The sequence below is a fragment of the Rhinatrema bivittatum genome, chromosome 2, assembly GCF_901001135.1.
Source record: "Rhinatrema bivittatum chromosome 2, aRhiBiv1.1, whole genome shotgun sequence".
In the NCBI taxonomy this organism is placed as follows: domain Eukaryota; kingdom Metazoa; phylum Chordata; class Amphibia; order Gymnophiona; family Rhinatrematidae; genus Rhinatrema; species Rhinatrema bivittatum.
This window is the reverse complement of record NC_042616.1, coordinates 245,554,091-245,574,888: the sequence shown is the minus strand read 5'-3', so window position 1 is coordinate 245,574,888 and position 20,798 is coordinate 245,554,091. Positions and strand designations below refer to the sequence as shown.

Sequence of the window (20,798 nt, the reverse complement as noted above, 5' to 3'; positions counted from 1 at the left end):
CTTACTGTTTCACACCACAGACATTTTTACCCATGTTGCAAAAGGGTACGGAACTAACAGACTAAAAATATTCCCAACTTTTCCAACAGGTATCTTAATTAACTATTTCATTATCTTATATTCCGCAACTTCCAAGCACTTGGCTTCAGTGTGGATCATAAACTAAAATACAACCAACATACATATAATAAAATCACATATAACATGAGCAATGAGCTTCATTTCACCAAAAAAGTCTTATGTTGCTGTTTTTTTATGAAGAAAGTTACTAGTGGCCATCCCTCTGAAAGGATATGGGAGCAACTTTAATAAATCGGCACAGAGCCTGCAAGCAAATTTTCAAAAGGCAATTCCCTGCAAAGTTTCCCTTTCAAAATTTGGGGGTTGGGGGCACTGCAGAATTGACCCTTGCATCCTCTCTAATCTCCATCCCTGCGCTGGGTTGTCAGAGTCTGTTTACAGTGCCATTTCTTTTTAGGACACTGTAGCCTCTTCTGCTTCGGACTCTCTTGCTCCCCACGTCCCTGTCTTGTAAGGTGTGCCAAACCTCAAACTTGGTTCACCTCCAGAATTTGCTTCCTATGCTCCTCTGCAGAGCATTTCTGGCTAAAATCCTGTGCCCATGCTGAGCTCCTTCCCTTCTGCTATTGCACTTGCCACACAAGACTACTAAGTCCTTCTGATAAACTCCCTTGTCTCCAACCTTCACCAGCTCTTTGCCTCACTCAGCTTCCTCCTCAAATTGCCTCTGCCTCCAATTCCCCTTCACTCTCTACCCAGACTATGGATGATTACTTCCACGACAAGCTTCACAAAATTAAGCTCGAGTTCACAACTATGGCACTTCCACCACTTCATTCCTGTCCCCTTTCTTTGGCCCCGAACGCACTTTCTTTTCTGACATCACAGAGGAGAAAATTGTGCATTTTCTTTCCTCCTCCACTCCCTCCAACTTGTTCTTCTTACCCCATGCCCATCCAGCTCTATCTCCCCCTGCCTTTATCCCCTCCATCTGTCACATCCTCAGACACTTTCCACTGCTACTAGTCCTGCTGCCTTCAAACATGCTGTGATCACACCACTCCTCAAAAAACCCTGAGCCCCCTACCTGTCCTACCAACTATCTCTCATTTCCCTCTTCCATTTTGCATCCAAATTATTTCAACGTGCTGTTCACTTCCACCGTCTTTTTTTTTTTTTATTTTACAAAATACTTATTATCTCCACTGTCTTGACTTTATTTCATCTCAAGCCATTCTGACTCCACTTCAATTTGGCTCTCACCTTCTACATTCCACAATAACAGCTCTTGCAAAAGTCTCCAGCAACCTGTTCTTGGCCAAATCCTAATCCTCCTTGAGCTATCTGCTGCTTTTGACACTGTTGATCACCATCTACTTCTCGATACTCTGTCCTTACTTCGATTTCAGAATGCCATTCTGTCTTGGTTTCCTTTTTTTCTCTCTCTTCGCACTTTTAGTGTATACTTTGGTGGATGCTCTTCCATTGCTATCCCACTGTCAATTGGTGAGTCTCAGACTCTGTCCTGACCCCTCTTCTCTTCTCTCTCTATACGTGTTCCCCGTGAGCTCTGATCTCCTCCCATGGCTTTCAGTACCATTTTTATGCTGATGATGTCCAGATCTATTTCACTACTCCAAAAGTTTCTCCAGGAATCCAGTCCTAAATCTCAGCTTGCTTGGCTGCCTGACATTGGCAGCTGAATGTCGCATTGTCACCTTTAAATTTAACATGGCCAAGACAGAATTCCTTATCTGTTCTCCAAAATCACCTTGCAACTTCACTCCCCCCCATCTCTGAAGGGCCTTGAGGCCCATAGGTTGAGGCCAATCGCGGATTCTCTTCAATTTCTGAGGATCCATTCTGAACCCTTGGCTGGACACCACGTAGCCAAGGAAAGGAACCGTCTCTTGCTCGAAGGAGCACTTCTCGAGTTTGGCAAAAAGTTGGTTGTCCCGTAGATGCTGGAGAACACGAGAGACATCCCGGCGATGGTTTTGTAGGTCTTGCGAGAAAACTAGGATGTTGTCGAGGTTTACGACTATGCATTGGTAAAGCATATCTCTGAAAACCTTGTTCATCAGATTCTGAAAAACCACGGGTGCGTTGCAAAAGCCGAATGGCATCACAAGGTATTCAAAGTGACCGTCACGTGTGTTAAAGGCGGTCTTCCACTCGTCGCCTTCGCGGATATGGACCAAATTGTAGGCTCCCTGGAGGACCAATTTGGAGAAGATTTTCACTCCTTGAAGCTTATTGAAAAGCTCCGAGATCAGAGGCAGTGTGTAGCGGTCCTTTAGAGTGATTTCATTTAGGCCTCGGTAATCGATGCAGGGACGGAGGGAGCCATCCTTTTTCCCCACAAAGAAAAATCCAGCTCCTGTGGGAGACTTAGAGGGCCGAATTAAGCCTTTGGCCAGGTTCTCGAGGATGTACTCTGGGCTCAGTTTGCGATAGGGGATAGATCCTACCCCGAGGAGGTTCTGTGTTGGGCAGCAAGTTAATTGCACAATCGTAGGAGCGATGCAGGGGTAGAGTGTCTGCTGCCTTCTTCGAGAACACAATGGCAAATGAGGCGTTTTGCGGTGGAAGGCCGGGAAGAGAGAGCGAGGAAGTCATACAAGGCAGCGACAAGATGGAGTCTAGGCAGTTCTCAAGGCAGGAGGAGCCCCAACGAGAGAGCTGTAGGGTAGCCCAGTCAAACTGCGGAGTGCGTTGCTGTAGCCATGACAGTCCCAGGACCACAGGGTGAATGAATTTGTCCAGGATGTGGAAAGAAATGGTTTCTACCTGCAGGGTCCCTGTGCGGAGCAGAATAGGGGCCGTGGTGCGAGTACCCTCACCAGGAAGAGGTTCTCCATGGATGGATGAGAGGAGTAAAGCACAGGGGAGCGGATGGTGGGAATCCGCAGATATTCAGTTTGTTGTTTTAATATAAAGTTCCCACCAGTCCTAGAGTCCACCAATGCCAGAGTGCTGAACTCCTGGTTATTCATTTTAATGGAGACGGGTACAGTCAATGGAGGAACGGTGAAGTCAGGCCTAGAAGTAGTCCTCCAGCAGAACCTAGACCTGGAAGTTTCCCCGACAGACTGGACACGAGGCTATGGCATGTCCGGGTTGGCTGCAGTACAGGCAGAGACAGGATTGCTGGCAGCGGCATCATTCCTTGGGAGAAAGTCTGCTCTGGCCCATCTGCATTGGTTCATTCTCCGCATTGTTCTGAGCTCTATTTATTCTGGGTGAAGACGAACGTCAAGTTCGGGACGAGCCTGGGGTAGACTTCCGGAGTGCACTAGGCTCTTGAGAACGTTCTTGCAAACGGCAGTCGATGCGTCCAGTAAGTTCTATCAAGGAGTCCAACGACACAGGCAATTCACAAGCCGCCAACTCATCTTTAATCCAAGGATTCAAACCTTTAAGAAAGATGGAACGTAAACAGTCTGAGTCCCAGTGAAATTCCAATGAAAGGGTTCTGAACTCAATAACATAGTCCGTTAATGAGTGAGAGCCTTGTGGAGATGGAGAAGTGATGACCCAGAAACGGCTCTTCGGCCTGTATCATCGAAGACGGAATGGAATAGGGCCAGGAACCCTGGGAGATCTCGAAGAACCAGGTCGGCACGTTCCCAGAGAGGTGACGCCCAGACCAAGGCCTTACAATCCAAAGGGGAAAGGATGTAGGTAGTCTTGGTGATCACATCTGGGAAGTAAGCTGGTTGCAGACAGAAGTGCATATTGCATTGATTCAAGAAAACCCTGCACATAAGAGGGTTTCCTGAAAAGCTTGGAGGTGCCGGCAAGGGCATGGTAGGCTGAGGAACCAGTGAAGAGTTGGAGGTATTGAGTTTGATAGACGTTGTGATAGCATCTAAATGAGTGCTCAAGTTGTCAATGGCAGCTGCCAGAGACGCCAGGAACTTTTGCTGTTCGCTGATTCTTTGGCCAGGCCACGGATGGCCTGGATGGCTGAGACCTCTGCCGAGCCAATGGACTTGGCAATCTGTTATGGTTTGTGGGTTTTGTGGACCCTTGGCCCGAGGTGAGAGTTGTTACCACCTGTGTGGAGGAGCCCCACAGGTCCACAAGGTCGGGGGGGGGGAGGTCAGGTGAAGCTGGAGCTCTGGGAGAGAGTCTGTGGGAAGGTCCCAAGCAGCGGGGTGAAAGACACAGCACTGAGGGACCCCACAGTATACAGGTTGGACTGGAGAGCAGTACCTGAGCAGAGACCTCCGAGAGGGTGGCGCTAGGCAGACCTGAGGAGCGGGAAGCGCAAGGCAGGAAGTGCAGGAGGTATACTGCTGAGACAGCCCCGAGGGGCGGAGATGCGTAGCGAGGGAGGTACTGATGTGATGATGTAGGCTAACCCGCGGAGCGGGGAAGCCCGAGTTGGGTCTCCAGGTAATGACATAAGCAACCCTGAGAAGCGGGGAAGGTGAGGGTACAGTCACTGAAGTAAATGAAGGCACAGCCCCGAGGAACGGGGAAGCACAGTCTCTGGTGTAGAATGTAGGCACTGCCCCGAGGAGTGGGGAAGCACAGACAGTCTCTGGTGTAGAATGTAGGTACTGCCCCGCGGAGCGGGGAAGCACAGACAGTCTCAGGTGTAGAACTGAGGCACAGCCCTGAGGAGCAGGGAAGCATGGAGATAAGTCTCCAAAGTGATGAGAACATTCCCAGAGGCAACCCTGAGGAGCGGGAGAAGTCAAGAGACCAGGTCTCCAGAGAGAGCGCAAGCAGGCCCCCGAGGAGCGGGTACCTGAGCCAGGGTCCAGAGTCAAATGAGGGTCTGAGATAGCCACTACAGGTCCGAGGAGACAGGAGCAAGTAGAGTAGCGATGGAACTCGTTGCCAAATCAGCTAGCAAGGGGCGAAGGCAGTGCTTAAGAACCCTGAGCAAGTGATGTCATCAGTCAGGGACGCCCCCGAGGTTCCCGCCATAGCATCTTCAAAAGAGGGCCCGGTGGTGCGCACGCGCGCCTAGGAAGGCCCAGAGTCGGTGTGGGTGGCATCGGCGTCCCAGCCGCCACGAGGAAACTTGAGGTATGCGGCAGTAGTGTCTAGCCCCGGCCGCAAGCAGGCCCAGAGAGGGGAGCAGAGTATAAAGACGTAAGTAGACACGGTCGCGGCCATCTGCGACTGACGGGCATAACAACTTCCATTTGAATCAATCAATTCAACTACTGGTTTTTTTTACCAGAAGCCACATGAACAAAGGCTTCACACCTTAGATTGTAAAAGGGTGTTGCTCTTCTACTTGACTCATACTATTTATTTAAACATTTTATATATCGTTATTCCATATTTAGATCACAATGGTTTACAAATAACATTCATAATATCAATATAAAAGAAAAAACATTCATAAAATAAAATAGTACACATCAAATAAAATAATCAACACATTACACCTTTAATTCTTCTCACTTCTATCATACACATAACTTCAAATGTTCTTATCACTAATAATTCTGTTCTTAGCTCTACAAATCACATTCTCTATTTCTTTCTTAGTAAGCTTATATGTATTTGTAAACAACCATGTTTTCAATTCACATTTGAATCTCTTCATATTGGTTAAAATAAAACATAACATTTCAGGCATTGAATTACATAGTTTAGAACCTGCTATGGAAAACGATCTCTTATTTCAGTTAAATGCTCTCTCTGAAGTGTAGGAACGACTAGGACAGTACGTAAATGAAAGCAGCTTTTCCTTTCTTACTCACTAGCTACTACGGGAAAAGCAGTTTCTAAGCAGATGCTGTCACATTGTTACCATGAAGGATCTAAAATTTTGAATTCTTCTGTAACTGCTCATGCATTGAGAGCAAAAGCAACATCTTTGGCATTTTTAAATGGCGTTCCACCTGTACAAAGCTGTAGAGTGGCCACTTGGTCCTCTATTCACCCATTCATAAAACATTATTGCATTTTATCTCAATGGGATTCCAACGAGACATTGGGATCTTCTATTCTTTCTAATTTGATTACTTAAATATCAACTATCCAGTTCTTTCACAATAAAAAAAAAAGAAAGAAAAAAGAAGGAAGGCAATCAAACAAGCAAAATGCTGTAATCTTCATTCTCTGGGTCATAGAAACATAGAAATGACGGCAGAAGAAGACCAATGGCTCATCCAGTCTACCCAGCAAGCTCCGCACTCTTTTTTTTTTCTTCTCATACTTATCTGTTACTCTTGGCCCTTAGTAACCTTTTTGGTTCTATTTCCCTTCCCCCCTCCATTAATGTAGAGAGCAGTGCTGGAACTGCAACTAAATGAAATATCTAACCGCCGCAATAAGCAAGCTACACCCATGCTTGTTTAACCCCAACTATGTAACTCAGTCCTTGTTGGTTGTTGTCTGTATATAGATCCACTTTTCTTCATCCCCCTGCCATTGAAGCAGAGAGCTATGCTGGATATGCATTGAAAGTGAAGTATCAGACTTACTCCCCTGCCGTTGAAGCAGAGAGCTGTGCTGGATGTGCATGAAGTATCAGCCTTTCTCCCTTGCTTCTGAAGCAGAGAGCTATGCTAGATATGCATTGAAAGTGAAGTATCAGGCTTATTTGTTTTGGAGTAGTATCTGCTGTAACAAGCAAGCTACTCCCTGCTTTTATGTGAATGGAAATCCTTTTTTTTTTTCCCCCCACATTACCTCTTGCCGTTGAAGCTTAGAGCAATGTTGGAGTCGCATTAACTGTGCATGTTTATTGAATAAGGGTATTATCTCAAGTAGCAGCTGTCATTCCTGCGAGCCACCCACTCTTCATACACATCCTCTAGTCTTTATGGATCCACAGTGTTTATCCCACGCCCCTTGAAGTCCTTCACAGTTCTGATCTTCAACACTTCATCCGGAAGGGCATTCCAGGCATCCACCACCCTCTCCGTGAAGAAATACTTCCTGATATTGGTTCTGAATCTTCCTCCCTGGAATTTTAAATCGTGACCCCTGGTTCTGCTGATTTTTTTACGACGGAAAAGGTTTGTCGTTATCTTTGGTTCATTACAACCTTTCAAGTATCTGAAGGTCTGAATCATATCACCTCTGCTCCTCCTTTCCTCCAGGGTGTACATATTTAGATTCTTCAATCTCTCCTCATAAGTCATTCGATGAAGACCATCCACCTTTTTGGTCACCCTTCTCTGGACTGCCTCCATCTTGTCTCTGTCCCTTCATAGATACAGTCTCCAGAACTGAACACAGTACTCCAGGTGAGGCCTCATCAAGGACCTGTAGAAGGGGATCATCACTTCCCTTTTCTTACTCGATATTCTTCTCTCTATGCAGCCCAACATTCTTCTGGCTTTAGCTATCACCTTGTCACATTGTTTTGCCAACTTCAGATCACTAGACACTATCACCCCAAGGTCTCTCTCCTGCTCCGTGCTCATCAGCCTTTCTCCCCCCATCGAATACAGTTCATTCGGATTTCCACTCCCCATATGCATGACTCTTCACTTCTTGGCATTGAATCTCAGCTGCCATATCTTCGACCACTCTTCCAGCTTCCTTAAATCCCATCTCATTCTTTCCACTCCTTCCGGCGTGTCCACTCTGTTGCAGATCTTAGTGTCATCCGCAAACAGACAAACCTTACCTTCTATCTCGTCCGCTATGTGGCTCACATAGATATTGAACAGGACCGGTCCCAAAATCGATCCTTGCGGCACTCCGCTTAACACCGCTCTCTCTTCAGAGCAAGTTCCATTTACCATCACACATTGTCGTCTGTCCGTCAACCAGTTTGCAATCCAGGCCACCACATCGGCACTCACTTCTAAGCTTCTCATTTTATTCACCAGCCTCCTGTGCGGGACCGTATCAAAAGCCTTGCTGAAATTCAAGTAGATGACATTGAGCGCTCTTCCTTGATCCAATTCCCTAGTCACCCAGTCGAAAAAGTCAATCAGATTTGTCTGACAGGATCTTCCCCTGGTGAATCCATACTGCCTTTGGTCCAGCAATTCTTCAGACTGTAGATAGTTCACTATTGTCTCTTTCAGCATAGACTCCATCACTTTACCCACCACTGAGGTGAGACTAACCGGCCTGTAGTTTCCAGCCTCCTCTCTGCTCCCACTCTTGTGAAGCGGGACCACCACCGCTCTTCTCCAATCACTCGGCACCACTCCTGTTTCTAGGGATCTATTGAACAGGTCATGCAGCGGACCCGCCAGCACATCTCTGAGCTCCCTCAGTATCCTGGGATGAACCTCGTCAGGCCCCATGGCTTTGTCCACTTTCAGTTTTCCCAGCTCTTCCTACACATTCTCCACTGTAAATGGAGTAACATCTACTCCACTCCCCTCCAGTTTCTTGTTAACTAGCGACGGTCCTTCACCTGGGTCCTCTTTAGTGAACACTGAACTGAAGTATTCGTTTAGTATTTCTGCCATTTCTTCATCTCTCTCTACACATTGATCATTTTCACCTTTCAATTTCACTATAACACTTTGAACTTTTCTCCTTTCTCTGATGTATCTGAAAAATGTTTTGTCACCTCTCCTTATCTCTTTGGCAATCCTTTCTTCCGCCTGACTTTTTGCCGTCTTGATTACTTTCTTCGTCTCCCTCAGTTGTACCAGATATTAGTCTTTGTGCTCTTCCCTTTGGGATCCTTTATAATTCTTGAATGCTGTTCTTTTAGCTTTTATTTTGTCAGCCACTTCCTTTGAGAACCATATAGGTTTCATTTTTCTTTTGCTTTTCTTTACTTTTCTAACATATAGATTAGTTGCCTTGATAATTGCTCCTTTTAGTTTGGTCCACTGTTGATCCACATCTCTCTTATTCTCCCAGCCTTTTAGTTTTTCCTCCAGGTACTTCCCCATTTTCTCAAAGTCCATGTTTTTGAACTGCAAAACTCAGGTCTTCGTGCTTCTTCTAAGTATCCTTTGTTCAATATGAAACCATACCGTTTGATGATCACTTGTGTTGAGGTGGGCGCCCACTTGGACATCAGAGACATTATCTCCATTAGTGAGCACTAAATCGAGTATAGCTCCCTCTCTCGTGGGTTCCATTCCATTTGTTTGAACAAAGCCCCTTGCAGGGCATCCACTATTTCTCTACTATTGTTAGATTCAGCAGAAGGGATTCTCCAGTCTACATCTGGCAGATTAAAGTCTCCAACGATCACCACTTCTCCCTTCTTTCCCATCTTTTGGATGTCTTCAACCAGATCTCTGTCATGCTCTTCCTTTTGATTTGGAGGCCTGTAAACCACTCCAATATAAATGGATGCCCCATCATCTTTTTTTAGGTCGGCCCATAGTGCTTCTTCATTGTCCCATCTTCCTTGCAGCTCAGATGCTTGGATATTGTTTCTGACATAAAGAGCCACTCCTCCCCCTTGCCTATTCTCTCTGTCCTTCCTTAACAAGTTGTAGCCCAGTATGGCTGTAACCCAATCACGTCTCCGTGACGGCAACAATGTCCAAATCCGCCTCCACCATTAGGGCTTGCAGATCTGGGATTTTACTGCCCAAACTATGAGCATTTGTGCTCATAGCTTTCCAGCTTTTCTCGTTCAGTTTACTGCTTTTACTGGACTCCTTTTGTGACTTTAGGTGAGTTTTGTAATTCACTTCACCATTTCCCTTTGCGATTGTGCAAAGGAAAGGATTAGTGCCTCTGATGACAGAGTCATCCATCGCAATGAGCTTTTTCCTTTGGTTACTGATCTGGAATTTCTGTATGCATTGGGTTTCTTCTCTTTTCTCAGATAACACTTCAATCTTTTTCTCAAGAACTTCATCAGTACTTAATACAGAGAAGGCTTTTTGTACTAGTTGTACTTGATATAGTGTGGGTCTGTTATTTTTATTTTACTGAGTTTAACAGCCTCACCTTGTGGGGCTGTTTTGTGCGCACATTCACAGAGAAATAAAAGTTGCATACCTGTGATTGGAGTTCTCCGTGGACAGAAGCACAAAACAGCCACACATTCCCTCCCTCCTCCCAATAGTTGATATTTATTTTTGATTACTAAATTGTTTTATCTACACCTTCCTGAGGGTGACTTTAGGCGGTAACGGTGCAGTATACCCTCTGTGCATGCTCCAAAATTTAAAGAAACAAACCGGAAACCAATCCAATATTGCAAGTAGCGACCACATGAAGAAGAAGATTGGTAAACACCAAGGAGTTTATTAATATTTCATAGTAAAAAGCCCGACTCAGGCCGGATTTCGCTCTATCGAGCTGCTTCAGGGGCTACATAGACACAAATGAAACAAACATGCAAATGTATAAACATATAAACACATATAAAACCATGCATAATGATTAAAAAATCAAAACTTATACAAACAGTACTGGATAAGACTAAACAATAAAGGAAAATACATAAATGTTACCCATCAAATTAATAGTTATGGTCAGATGAAAGGTACAGAATTGATTCAAACTTTGCCTATGATTGAAAGATAAAGTAAACTAGTGGTCATATATTATAAAAGAACAATTGAGCTATTAAAGCATAAACAGGGGTTTGGTATGTTTCTTAATTAGTGTAAAGAAATGTGGAACAATGGGAGTTCATTTCTACACTAATTAAGAAACATACCAAACCCGTTTTATGCTTTAATAGCTCAATGAAGAAAAGCAAATTACATGATTATTAAGCAATTCTATTCTGTTTTGTTACACAATATTTATTTATTTATTTATTTATTTATTTAAAAACTTTTATATACCGGTATTAGTATGCATACATCATACCGGTTTACAATGTAACTTTAAAGGTAGAAATTACAATGAACAGGGAGGGCGAACAAGGAGGAGTATACAAAGAGCAGGAGGTGGAGGAATTAAAGCAATAAATAAAAACTGCAACGGACTATTTACAGGAATATACAAGGCGTAGGCAAGATACTTGCAGAAGTCGGTGTACTTAATCAGGGTAGGCTTGTCGGAAGAGCCATGTTTTAAGTTTTTTTCTGAACTTGGCGTAACATGGCTCTAGCCTGAGAGTGGTAGGGAGGGTGTTCCATTGTTTAGGGCCTGCAATGGATAGTGCACGGTCCCTAGTAGAGGAGAGGTGGGCTTTTTTCAAAGGGGGAATGGAGAGGGTGCCTTTGTTGACAGTGCGAGTGGGTCGTTCAGTGCGTATAGGACGAAAGGGTTCATCCAACCAATTGGAATTGTGCGAGTGGATGGACTTGTGCACTATGGTTAGAATTTTGAAGAGAATTCGGGATGCGATGGGGAGCCAGTGGAGTTCTTTGAGTATTGGGGTAATGTGATCAGCTTTCCTTGAGTTGGTGATGACCCTGGCGATGGCATTCTGGAGCATTTGTAAGGGCTTGGTGGTGGAGGAGGGTAGGCCAAGGAAGAGGGCATTACAGTAGTCCAGCTTTGAGGAAAGGGTGGCTTGGACGACGGTGCGGAAGTCATGATAGTGGAGGAGGGGTCTGAGTTTCTTCAGGATGTGAAGCTTGAAGAAACCTTCTTTGAGGATGGAGTTGATCTGTTTTTTGAGATTGAGTTGTTGATCTATGATAACCCCAAGGTCTCTTACTGTGGGTTGGGGTGTTATGACGTTGAAAGCTGGATCGTTGGAGATCGGTGGTTTGGGAGGGAGGTGAGGAGAGATAAGGAGCAGCTCTGTTTGGAGGAGTTTAGAGCGAGGTGGATGTTGGTGAGGAAGTCATTGATGTTGGCAAGACATGTGTTCCAGAAGGCAAGGGCATCTGAGAGAGAGTTGTGAATGGGAATGACGATTTGAACGTCATCTGCATAGAGGTAGAATTTGAGGCCGAGGTCTGTGAGGAGCTGACATAGAGGTGTGAGATAAATGTTGAAAAGGGTGGAGGAGAGGGAGGAGCCTTGTGGGACACCTTGAGACAAGGGATAGAGTGTGGAGTTGGCGTTTCCTATCTTGACGGAGAACTTTCTGTTAGATAAGTAGGATTTAAACCATAGTAGGGCTAGGCCTGAGATGCCTATTTCGGATAGCCGGTTGATGAGGAGGTTATGGTTGATGGTATCAAAGGCAGCTGAGATGTCGAGTAGGGCGAGGAGGTAACAGTTGCCTCGGTCCATGCCTATGAGTAAGTGGTCCGTGAGGGAGAGCAGGAGGGTTTCTGTATTGAGGTATTTACGGAAGCCGTATTGGGCTGGATGCAGAATGTTGTTGCTTTCTAGATATTCTGTAAGTTGGATGTTTACAATCTTTTCCATAATTTTGGATAGGAAGGGCAGGTTAGAGATAGGGCAGAAGTTAGCGGGGTCTTTAGGGTCTAGTGTTGGTTTTTTTAGGAGGGGCTTGACAATAGCTTGTTTAAGAGCATCTGGGACAGAGCCTGAAGAGAGGGAGGAGTTTATGATGTCTGCGATGGGTTTGGATATAGTGTTCGGGATGGAGAGGAGGGATTTTGTGGGAATGGTGTCTGAAGGGTGGGAAGCTGGTTTAAGTTTTCTGAGAATAGATTCCACTTCTTTAGCGGAAGTCAGGTCAAGGGTTTGGAGGGTGGGTGAAGTGGGGGAAGGTTGGAGGGAGGGGGAAGGGGAGGTGGATGGAGAAGGGTGTTGAAATCTGCGGAGGATGTTGGTGATTTTTGTGAGGAAATACTGGGCGATTTCTTCGCTCTTAGTGGAGGCATCATTCTCAGGGATAGTGGGCTGAGAGGATTTGGTGAGGTTGGCAACATAATTGAAAAGGGCTTTCGGGTTGTACATGTATTGGTGGATCTTAGCTGAAAAGTAGTCTCTTTTTGTTTTGAGGGTGGTTATTCTATATTGGTGAAGGGTAGTTTTGAAACTTGAGGCGAGTTGGGGTGAGGGGGCTTTACGCCAGTTTCTCTCACGCTGCCTGAGGGTATTCTTTAGGGATCTTAGTTCAGTCGTGTACCAGGGTTGATGATTTTTTGTGGGTTGGGTAATGTTACGTCTGGAGATGGGGCATAGTTTGTCAGCAATTTCAAGAGTCATGCTGAGCCAGGATTTGATGGCAGTCTCTGGACTGGAGCAGTCAAGGCTAGTGGATGTGTTGGAAATGGCAAGAGCCAGTTCATCTCCAGAGCAGGGTTTCCTGAAGGTGAAGGTGGTGTTGTTTGAGGGAGTGGGGGTAGTAGGGAAGTTAAGGGGGAGGAGGGCTTTTATGAGGAAGTGGTCTGACCAAGGTACAGGGGAGCAGGTGGGGGGGGTGGGATGGTAGGAAGCAGTGGTTGATGAATATAAGGTCAAGGGAGTGACCAGCTTGGTGCGTGGGGGAGGCAACAATTTGTCTAAGGCCTAGAGCTTGGAGTGCAGTAAGGAATGCCTCACAAGAAGGGGTAAGGGGGGTGGCATCGACATGGAGGTTGAAGTCTCCTAGTATGATGGAAGGGATTTCAATGTTTATGTTGGCAGATAAGAATTCAATTAAGGGGGAGGGGTCCCATTCGATGGATCCAGGAGGGGCATAAATGAGACAGATTTGCAGTGAGGGGGCTTTGAAGAGGCCAATTTCTAGCTTGGAGGGTGATGTGGTGTGGGAGAGTTTGAGATTAAGGTGTTTCTTGAAGGCTAGGAGGATGCCACCTCCTCTTTTCTTGGGTCTTGGAATGGATAGGAATTCGTAGGATTGTGTAGGTAGCTGGTTCAGGAGGACAATGTCTGTTTCTTTGAGCCAGGTTTCCGTGATGGCACAGATGTCTGGCTTGGTGTCAGTGAGGAGGTCATTTAGGATGGGGGTTTTTTTGGAGAGTGATTGGGCGTTGAACAGAATGATGGAGAGGGTAGTGAGTCCAAGGAATTGGTTGAGGGGGGTAGTGAGGATAGGGAGGAGGGATTTGTAGGGGGGGGTGGGACGGGGGGGATGGGAATGGGGGAGTCTGTTGTGGGGGAGGTGGATGCGGTTGATGTGTTATGTGGTCATAGTGGGTGGGTAGGCAAAGGAGGAGGGAGGGAGAGGGGGTAGGTAAAAAGGAACCTGAGAGGATATAGGGTAGTACAAGGCGGGGATTAAGGTATCAAGGAGTTAAACTGAGAGAAGGGCACTGAGGAAAGGGCACAAAGCTGATTAGGTAGGGTAAGAGGTGTAAATAGTGTACCATGCAGGTTATACAATGCAGGTCAGACAATGCAGGTTATACAGCTTAGATAACATGCACAAATAACAGAATAGAGCAATTTAAGGTGTTAGGGGGAGTAGTCCAGTGGCTGGGAGGCAGGCTCATGAGCACCTGTGAGAGGTGGGATAGGCACTTTGAGGAGGTGCCCACTCACTCGGAGGTCCTGGAGCTGGATGGGTCTTGGCTGAGAGGCTGGCAAGTGAGCGGCGATACTTCAGTGTCAAAAGGGACTGCTGGGTGAGAAGGAGGTCCGTGTAGTACTTTAGGGTCTTCCAGGGTCCTTCAGGGCAGTCCGAAGGGGCTGCCCGAAGGGGCGCTCAAAGGGGCAGGCCCCTTTGTCGCGCTCCTTCGGCGCGTGACGCTTGACCAGGTTAGATTTTTATAGATGACTCTTTTTTGTGTCGCTCAAAAGTGATGTCATCAATATGGGTCTTAGCATCCAGCACAATATAATATTGACCACTAGTTTACTTTATCTTTCAATCATAGGCAAAGTTTGAATCAATTCTGTACCTTTCGTCTGACCATAACTATTAATTTGATGGGTAACATTTATGTGTTTTTAATCATTTATTATGTTATGCATGGTTTTATATGTGTTTATATGTTTATACATTTGCATGTTTGTTTTATTTGTGTCTATGTAACCCCTGAAGCAGCTCGATAGAGCGAAACTCGGCCTGAGTCGGGCTTTTTTACTACGAAATATTAATAAACTCCTTGGTGTTTACCAATCTTCTTCTTCGTGTGGTTGCTTCCAAATTTATTCATACCGGTAGAAACATAGAAATGACGGCAGAAGAAGACCAAACGGCCTATCCAGTCTGCCCAGCAAGCTTTCGCACTTTTTTTTCCTCTCACTCATACTTATCTGTTACTCTTGGCTTGTGATTAGTCCAGACTTGGTGTTGTCAGGGACATCGCCCAGCGGGTGTGGCTGTTTTGTGCTTCTGTCCATTGAGAACTCCAGTCACAGGTATGCAACTTTGATTTCTGTGCCTGGTAATTTTATTTTACTTTACTGTTAATTTTAGTATTTTGCACATATTTTCCCTTGTATTGTAATCATTTTGGCAATGCGTATAAAAATTGTCATGCTATTAAAGTTATCTAAAACTACAATGGCAATCGCCACACCTGCGCTTACTACCTGCTTGCCAGGGCCTCCACTTTTTTTAAGATTCGGGGATACAGATACACAAATTGCCTTTTGCCTTGGGTACTAGAAGCGGGGGGGTGTCTCTGAAAGGGGCGTGGCCACATGTTCTTCGAAGGCGGGGGCGGAGCCTTTGGGACAACATCCTGGCCCGGCGCTCTCGTGGAACAAAGGAGGGAAACTCTGGTATGGAGGCGTGGCCTTGGGACGAGATCTCTAGCGTGGAGGCGTGGCCAGCTCTCGGGGAGGGGTCTCTGGCATGGGGAGGGGGGGTTTGATGGCCGACGGGCCGTACTCACAGCGGATCGTATGAAAGGAGGATTTAGGCCGCTTCTCGAAGCTTTCGCCCAGCCTCAGCCCGTGCTCCTCCCGGTCCTGCAGAGGATTCCCCGCCCCGTTCATCCTCGCCGACAGAGACGATCTGTGTAGAGTAGCGCAGCGCTTGACGCGAACACGCCCCGCCCCAGCCCCCCCACAATGTCACAATGCTGGGGAGCAGCTGGCAGCAGCAATCGCCGGAATTCTCTGCCGTGCGCCCCCCACAGCAGCAGCACCACCCGCCCGCGAGACCTCTGCCACCACCCTCCTGTCACCTGCAACGTAGGCCCGCCCCTCAGCGCTGCCACTCAAACGCCGGGGCCCATGCTGACTTCCGTTTCCGGGGCCGAAGTGACTTCCGGCAAAGGATTCGATCGCCGCGGTTGTCGTACGTCGTCCAGTAGTTCACCCTGTTGAGGTTGACCTCGGCGCTTGGAGGCGGCCTTCTTTTGGGAAATAATCTTTTCCTCCTTCCCGTCGCTCCTGTGGGAGTTTGTGGCCGTGGCGCCGGTAGGCGTCGCCGCATGAACGCCAGCTGTTGCTGCCCGTGCGACCTTTGTTGAACGATGTTTGTGGCTGTGGAAGTCGCTCACGCAGCTCTCTGACTTCAGCGGCAGATCCATAGCGAAGATTTCTGGGTGGGTGATCCAGGCCTTGTTTACTTGACAGAAGTTATCCACTTATCCTGTACCTGGAAAGGTGGCATCACATGTCCGAGATAGACGGTGCCAGCTAGCTTCATTTGTCGGGGTTTTTTTTCTTCTTCTGGACAGGCTGATCCAATCCTGGTTTGCATTCTACTGCTTGTGGACCTGCTTTTATCAGAGAGGTCATACTCGTAATGGAGTAAAAGCAGGATTGGGTTAATGTCTGCCAGGTACTTGTGTCTTGGATTGGTCGGTGTTGGAGACAGGATACTGGGGCTTGATGGACCCTTGTTCTGACCCAGTATGCCATATTTTATGTTCTAATATGTTGTGAAAAACAAAAATTTGAGCCAGTTGATAGCGTTGGATATAATACGGAGTGAAACCAGTACTGATTCTGCTTGACCATTGCGATCAAGCAGAATCAGGACAGAGAAAGGCAACTCTGGACCGAGAGTGCTACAAGTAGGTCTTTTTAGGTTTTGCACAATGGATATGCATGAGAGATGTTTCCATGCACTGCTTACATTGTATGCATATCTATCTTGTGCTTATTCGTTCTGGATGTCTTGAAAACGTGTTTGTGGCACTCCAGGAGCGTAATTGCTACCCTTGACCTTGGGGAAAAAGCATTAATACAATAAGCTCTACCACATATATTCTAATTAAGGTTTTTCTTTAACTATCCCCGTTTTGGCTGGGATCTAAGTGCAGGATTTAAACCATGAGTTAAGGACAGTCTCTTTCTGGTCTTTTGGCTATGACTGAAAACCTGTATCATATGGGAAGGTTTAACATTCTTCCACTTAACCCCATTGGGTATACAGTGCTGTAATGACCAGTACTAAAGCATATGGATTAAAATTGAAAAAAATCTTCCAATGGGTTTCTAAAATAAAAATAAAGTGTTTAATTATATTAATCTTTAGAGTTTAGCTGGATATACTGAGTTTATCTTCTGTTATATGTGTGAATGTTTATTTAAAAACATGTATGTGCTGCCAAGCTTAACATCAGTTATCCTCAGCAAATTTACAGCAATAAAAACATATAGTATGGACAGACAATAACAGGCACCCAAAATAATTGATGTTTGTCTTCTTTGCAACCTTTTCATAAGTACTACTTTTCTGATGATCTGAGCTATCCTCAATTTTGTAGCTATCATGTAGTGCAGGGCTTTAGTACCCAAATCAGTTCTGCAGAAAACTGGATTCTTTACAGCATAAGACATATCCAGTGATGATGCTGCACATGAGCTTCTGAGACCACAAAGGTCCCTTCTTCATTATAATGTCATAATGCCCCTGTATCGCGCCATGGTGAGACCACACCTTGAGTACTGTGTGCATTTCTGGGCATCACATCTCAAAGATATAGTTGCACTGGAGAAGGTACAGAGAAGAGTGACCAAAATGGTAAAGGGGATGGAATGACTCCTTTATGAAGAAAGGCTAGAGGTTATGGCTGTTCAGCTTGGAGAAGAGACAGCTTAGGGGGATATGAAAGAGATCTATAAAACCATGGGAGGACTAGAATGGGTAAATGTGAATTGGTTATTTACTCTTTCAGATAGTAGATTGTAAACCGTTGTGAGGGTGAAACTGAACGACGGTACATAAAACTTGATAAATAAAATAGGACTAGGTGAAGTTATCAAGTAGCACATTTAAAACAAATCGGGTGGATAGCAGAAATACCCACACTGACCAAGTTTCCTCTTTTTCACTCCATTAAATGTATACCTGAATTGACGGACGATGCAGCTTTGTGGGAGATGCAATACAAACCTTTACGCAAGGCGTATTTACCACCATTTTGGCTTCACAGGGTGGGTTTTTTGGATTCAGAACTATGCCGTAAGTGTATGTTGGCTAAGGGCCCCCTGGGGCATTGCTTCTGAGCTTGCTGTACCATTCAAACCTTCTGGGGGAAAATTCACAGGTATCGATCTTCTTTGCTTGGGCAACTAGTAGTGTTTATGCCAGAGGGTGTAATTTTTCAATATAGCTTCCTCTTTTTCAGGTCCGGAGAAGGACAAGTGCCTTTTGATCCGCAAGGCGTGTCTTGTTGCCAAAAAAAAAATACTCATGCAGTGGTACAAACAGGAACCTCCTAGTTTCTGGCTTTGGAGGAACAAACTTCACATGGTAATGCAATTGGAGAATCAAACTACTACAAGATCATTTAAAAGTAAATGTACTTTTATTAACGTCTGGCATCCTTATTTGCAAAAATTATCCCCAAAGCCAGCAGCGAAGTGATTACCCCTGAACACACTAGATAACAGCAATCCCCAACTTTTGTTCCTTTTTTCTCTATCAGATGGGGAGGGGGGGTTTACAGGTATTAGAACTGATTTTATTGTCAACATAAGGGGTAAACACAGAAACAAAAGTTCTGTACTTGACCGGTTTACATTTTTATATACTCTGCTTGACATGTTTGAGTCATGTGTGTCAAATGTTTGCAGATGTTTTCTTAAATGGTTTCTAAATAAAACCAGAGAATTTTCTTTTTAACTTAACACTCAAGTTCATTGTCAGAGGATGTGTTTAGAGCAGTTGGTGTAGCTGGGTTTAAAAAGGATTTGGATACATTTCTGAAGAAGTCCATAAACTGCTATTAGGGAATAGCCACTACTTTTACTGGCATTAGTAGTATTATATCTATTAAATGTTTGGACACCTGTAACCTGGATTTGCCACTTTTGGAAACAGGATGCTGGGTTTGATGGACCCTTGGTGTGACCCAGTATGGCAATTTCTTATGTTGTTGTTTTTTTTTTATAATTATTTTTTTAAATTTCGCATAATTACATGCAATTATATTCCAAATAGAAAGCATTACATAATCCTTACTATAATTATATCTTTGCATACATCAAAATAACAATCGAAATAAATTTCTTAACAAGGATTCTGTCCCTAAATATAAGAACATGCCATACTGGGTCAGACCAAGGGTCCATCAAGCCCAGCATCCTGTTTCCAACAGTGGCCAATCCAGGCCATAAGAACCTGGCAAGTACCCAAAAACTAAGTCTATTCCATGTTACCGTTTCTAGTAATAGCAGTGGTTATCTAAGTCAACTCAATTAATAGCAGGTAATGGACTTCTCCAAGAACTTATCCAATCCTTTTTTAAACACAGCTATACTAATTGCACTAATCACATCCTCTGGCAACAAATTCCAGAGTTTAATTGTGCGTTGAGTGAAAAAGAACTTTCTCCGATTAGTTTTAAATGTGCCACATGCTAACTTCATGGAGTGCTCCCTAATCTTTCTGTTATCGGAAAGAGTAAATAAACGATTCACATCAACCCGTTCTAGACCTCTCATGATTTTAAACACCTATCATATCCACCCCCCCCAACCCCCCTGCCCATCTCTTCTCCAAGCTGAAAAGTCCTAACCTCTTTAGTCTTTCCTTATAGGGGAGCTGTTCCATTCCCTTTATCATTTTGGTCGCCCTTCTCTGTACCTTCTCCATGGCAACTATATCTTTTTTGAGATGCAGCGACCAGAATTGTACACAGTATTCAAGGTACGGTCTCACCATGGAGCGATACAGAGGCATTATGACATTTTCCGTTTTATTCACCATTCCCTTTCTAATAATTCCCAACATTCTGTTCGGGGGCATACAAATTCTAAGCAAAAGCAACATACATTAAGATTAAAGGTATAAGATAGGTGAACTTTGCTCTTAACTAATAGTTGATCCATCCCTGGGAGTCACTTGTGGGTGACCTAGCAGAAACTCCTTCAGTTGATTTGGCTCAAAGAATACATAGTTTAAATATCGAATACAGCATTTACTAGGGTATTTCAGTATATATCAGGCCCCCAAGCTAAGAACCCTTTCTCTCATTGCTAAGAACTCTTTTCTACGCAGCTGTGTTTGCTTAATTATATCAGGATATATCCAGATTTGGGCGCCATAGAAGGAGGCTAATTTCTTGTGTTCTTATGAATGGGAGAGTGAGGAGTGCAGTCACTGCAAAAAGATACTAAGCTGCCATCTGGATATAAAGCAGAGATTTAGGTATAGCGCAGAATTTAAAACATGAATAAGAGCGTTGTTCACTGGGACAGGATATTTGCCGTACGCACTTCTGAAATGTTCATAGTATAACTTCTGTCATATGGAGGCACCTGGGTTTAATTCCCAGCTCAGGTTTTCTGCTTCCTGGGTTGACTGAGGATGCCATGGCGACAGCATTGGCAGCCCCTGGGGAGGGAAGAAGTGAGTCCCTCTGATTGCACAATGGTACCACCTAGTGGCCAAATATAGGGCCATGTTTGTAGGGTTCCAGTGGGCATGCTGGCACATGGCTTCCAGCTGAAGCTTGTCACTGCAATGACTGAACTGAATTAAGTTGGCAGGGGATATAAAATAGGGGGAAATGTTCCTGGGCAGTTATAAATCAAGGCTCATGAGGTTAGATCACAGTTTTGTTCCAACTGACCTGGAAGACCAAAGAAGCAGGAGGAAACTGGCTGGATCTTCCCCAAAATGAGAAACAATGTCAACAGAAAAGGACTACTCTGTTCACCCAGTCTACCCATTTGCACCTGTCTAT

The 20,798-nt window shown here is 45.1% G+C and overlaps 2 protein-coding genes across 8 annotated transcripts in view; one reads left to right on the top strand and one right to left on the bottom strand.

Moving 5' to 3' along the window:
• Positions 1-20,798, bottom strand: part of EAF1 (ELL associated factor 1) — a 107,827-nt gene that overhangs the window by 15,921 nt on the left and 71,108 nt on the right. Inside the window, exon 1 of one of the 4 annotated variants that reach the window (XM_029589360.1) lies at positions 15,546-15,829. The exons of 2 other annotated variants lie outside the window; for them this stretch is intronic. In XM_029589360.1, coding sequence (XP_029445220.1) covers positions 15,546-15,648 — 103 coding nt within the window. In that variant the 5' untranslated portion in view covers positions 15,649-15,829. Of the gene's footprint in view, positions 1-15,545; positions 15,830-20,798 lie in introns of those variants that run through there. One more of the 4 variants, XM_029589361.1, reaches the window with a different exon arrangement.
• The window catches only part of METTL6 (methyltransferase like 6), a 35,546-nt gene continuing 30,642 nt past the window's right edge, over positions 15,895-20,798 (top strand). Inside the window, exons 1-2 of one of the 4 annotated variants that reach the window (XM_029589354.1) lie at positions 15,895-16,202; positions 18,237-18,361. The gene's annotated coding sequence lies outside the window, so the exon portion shown is untranslated. Of the gene's footprint in view, positions 16,203-18,221; positions 18,405-20,798 lie in introns of all 4 variants that reach the window. The other 3 variants (XM_029589355.1, XM_029589357.1, XM_029589353.1) reach the window with 3 other exon arrangements.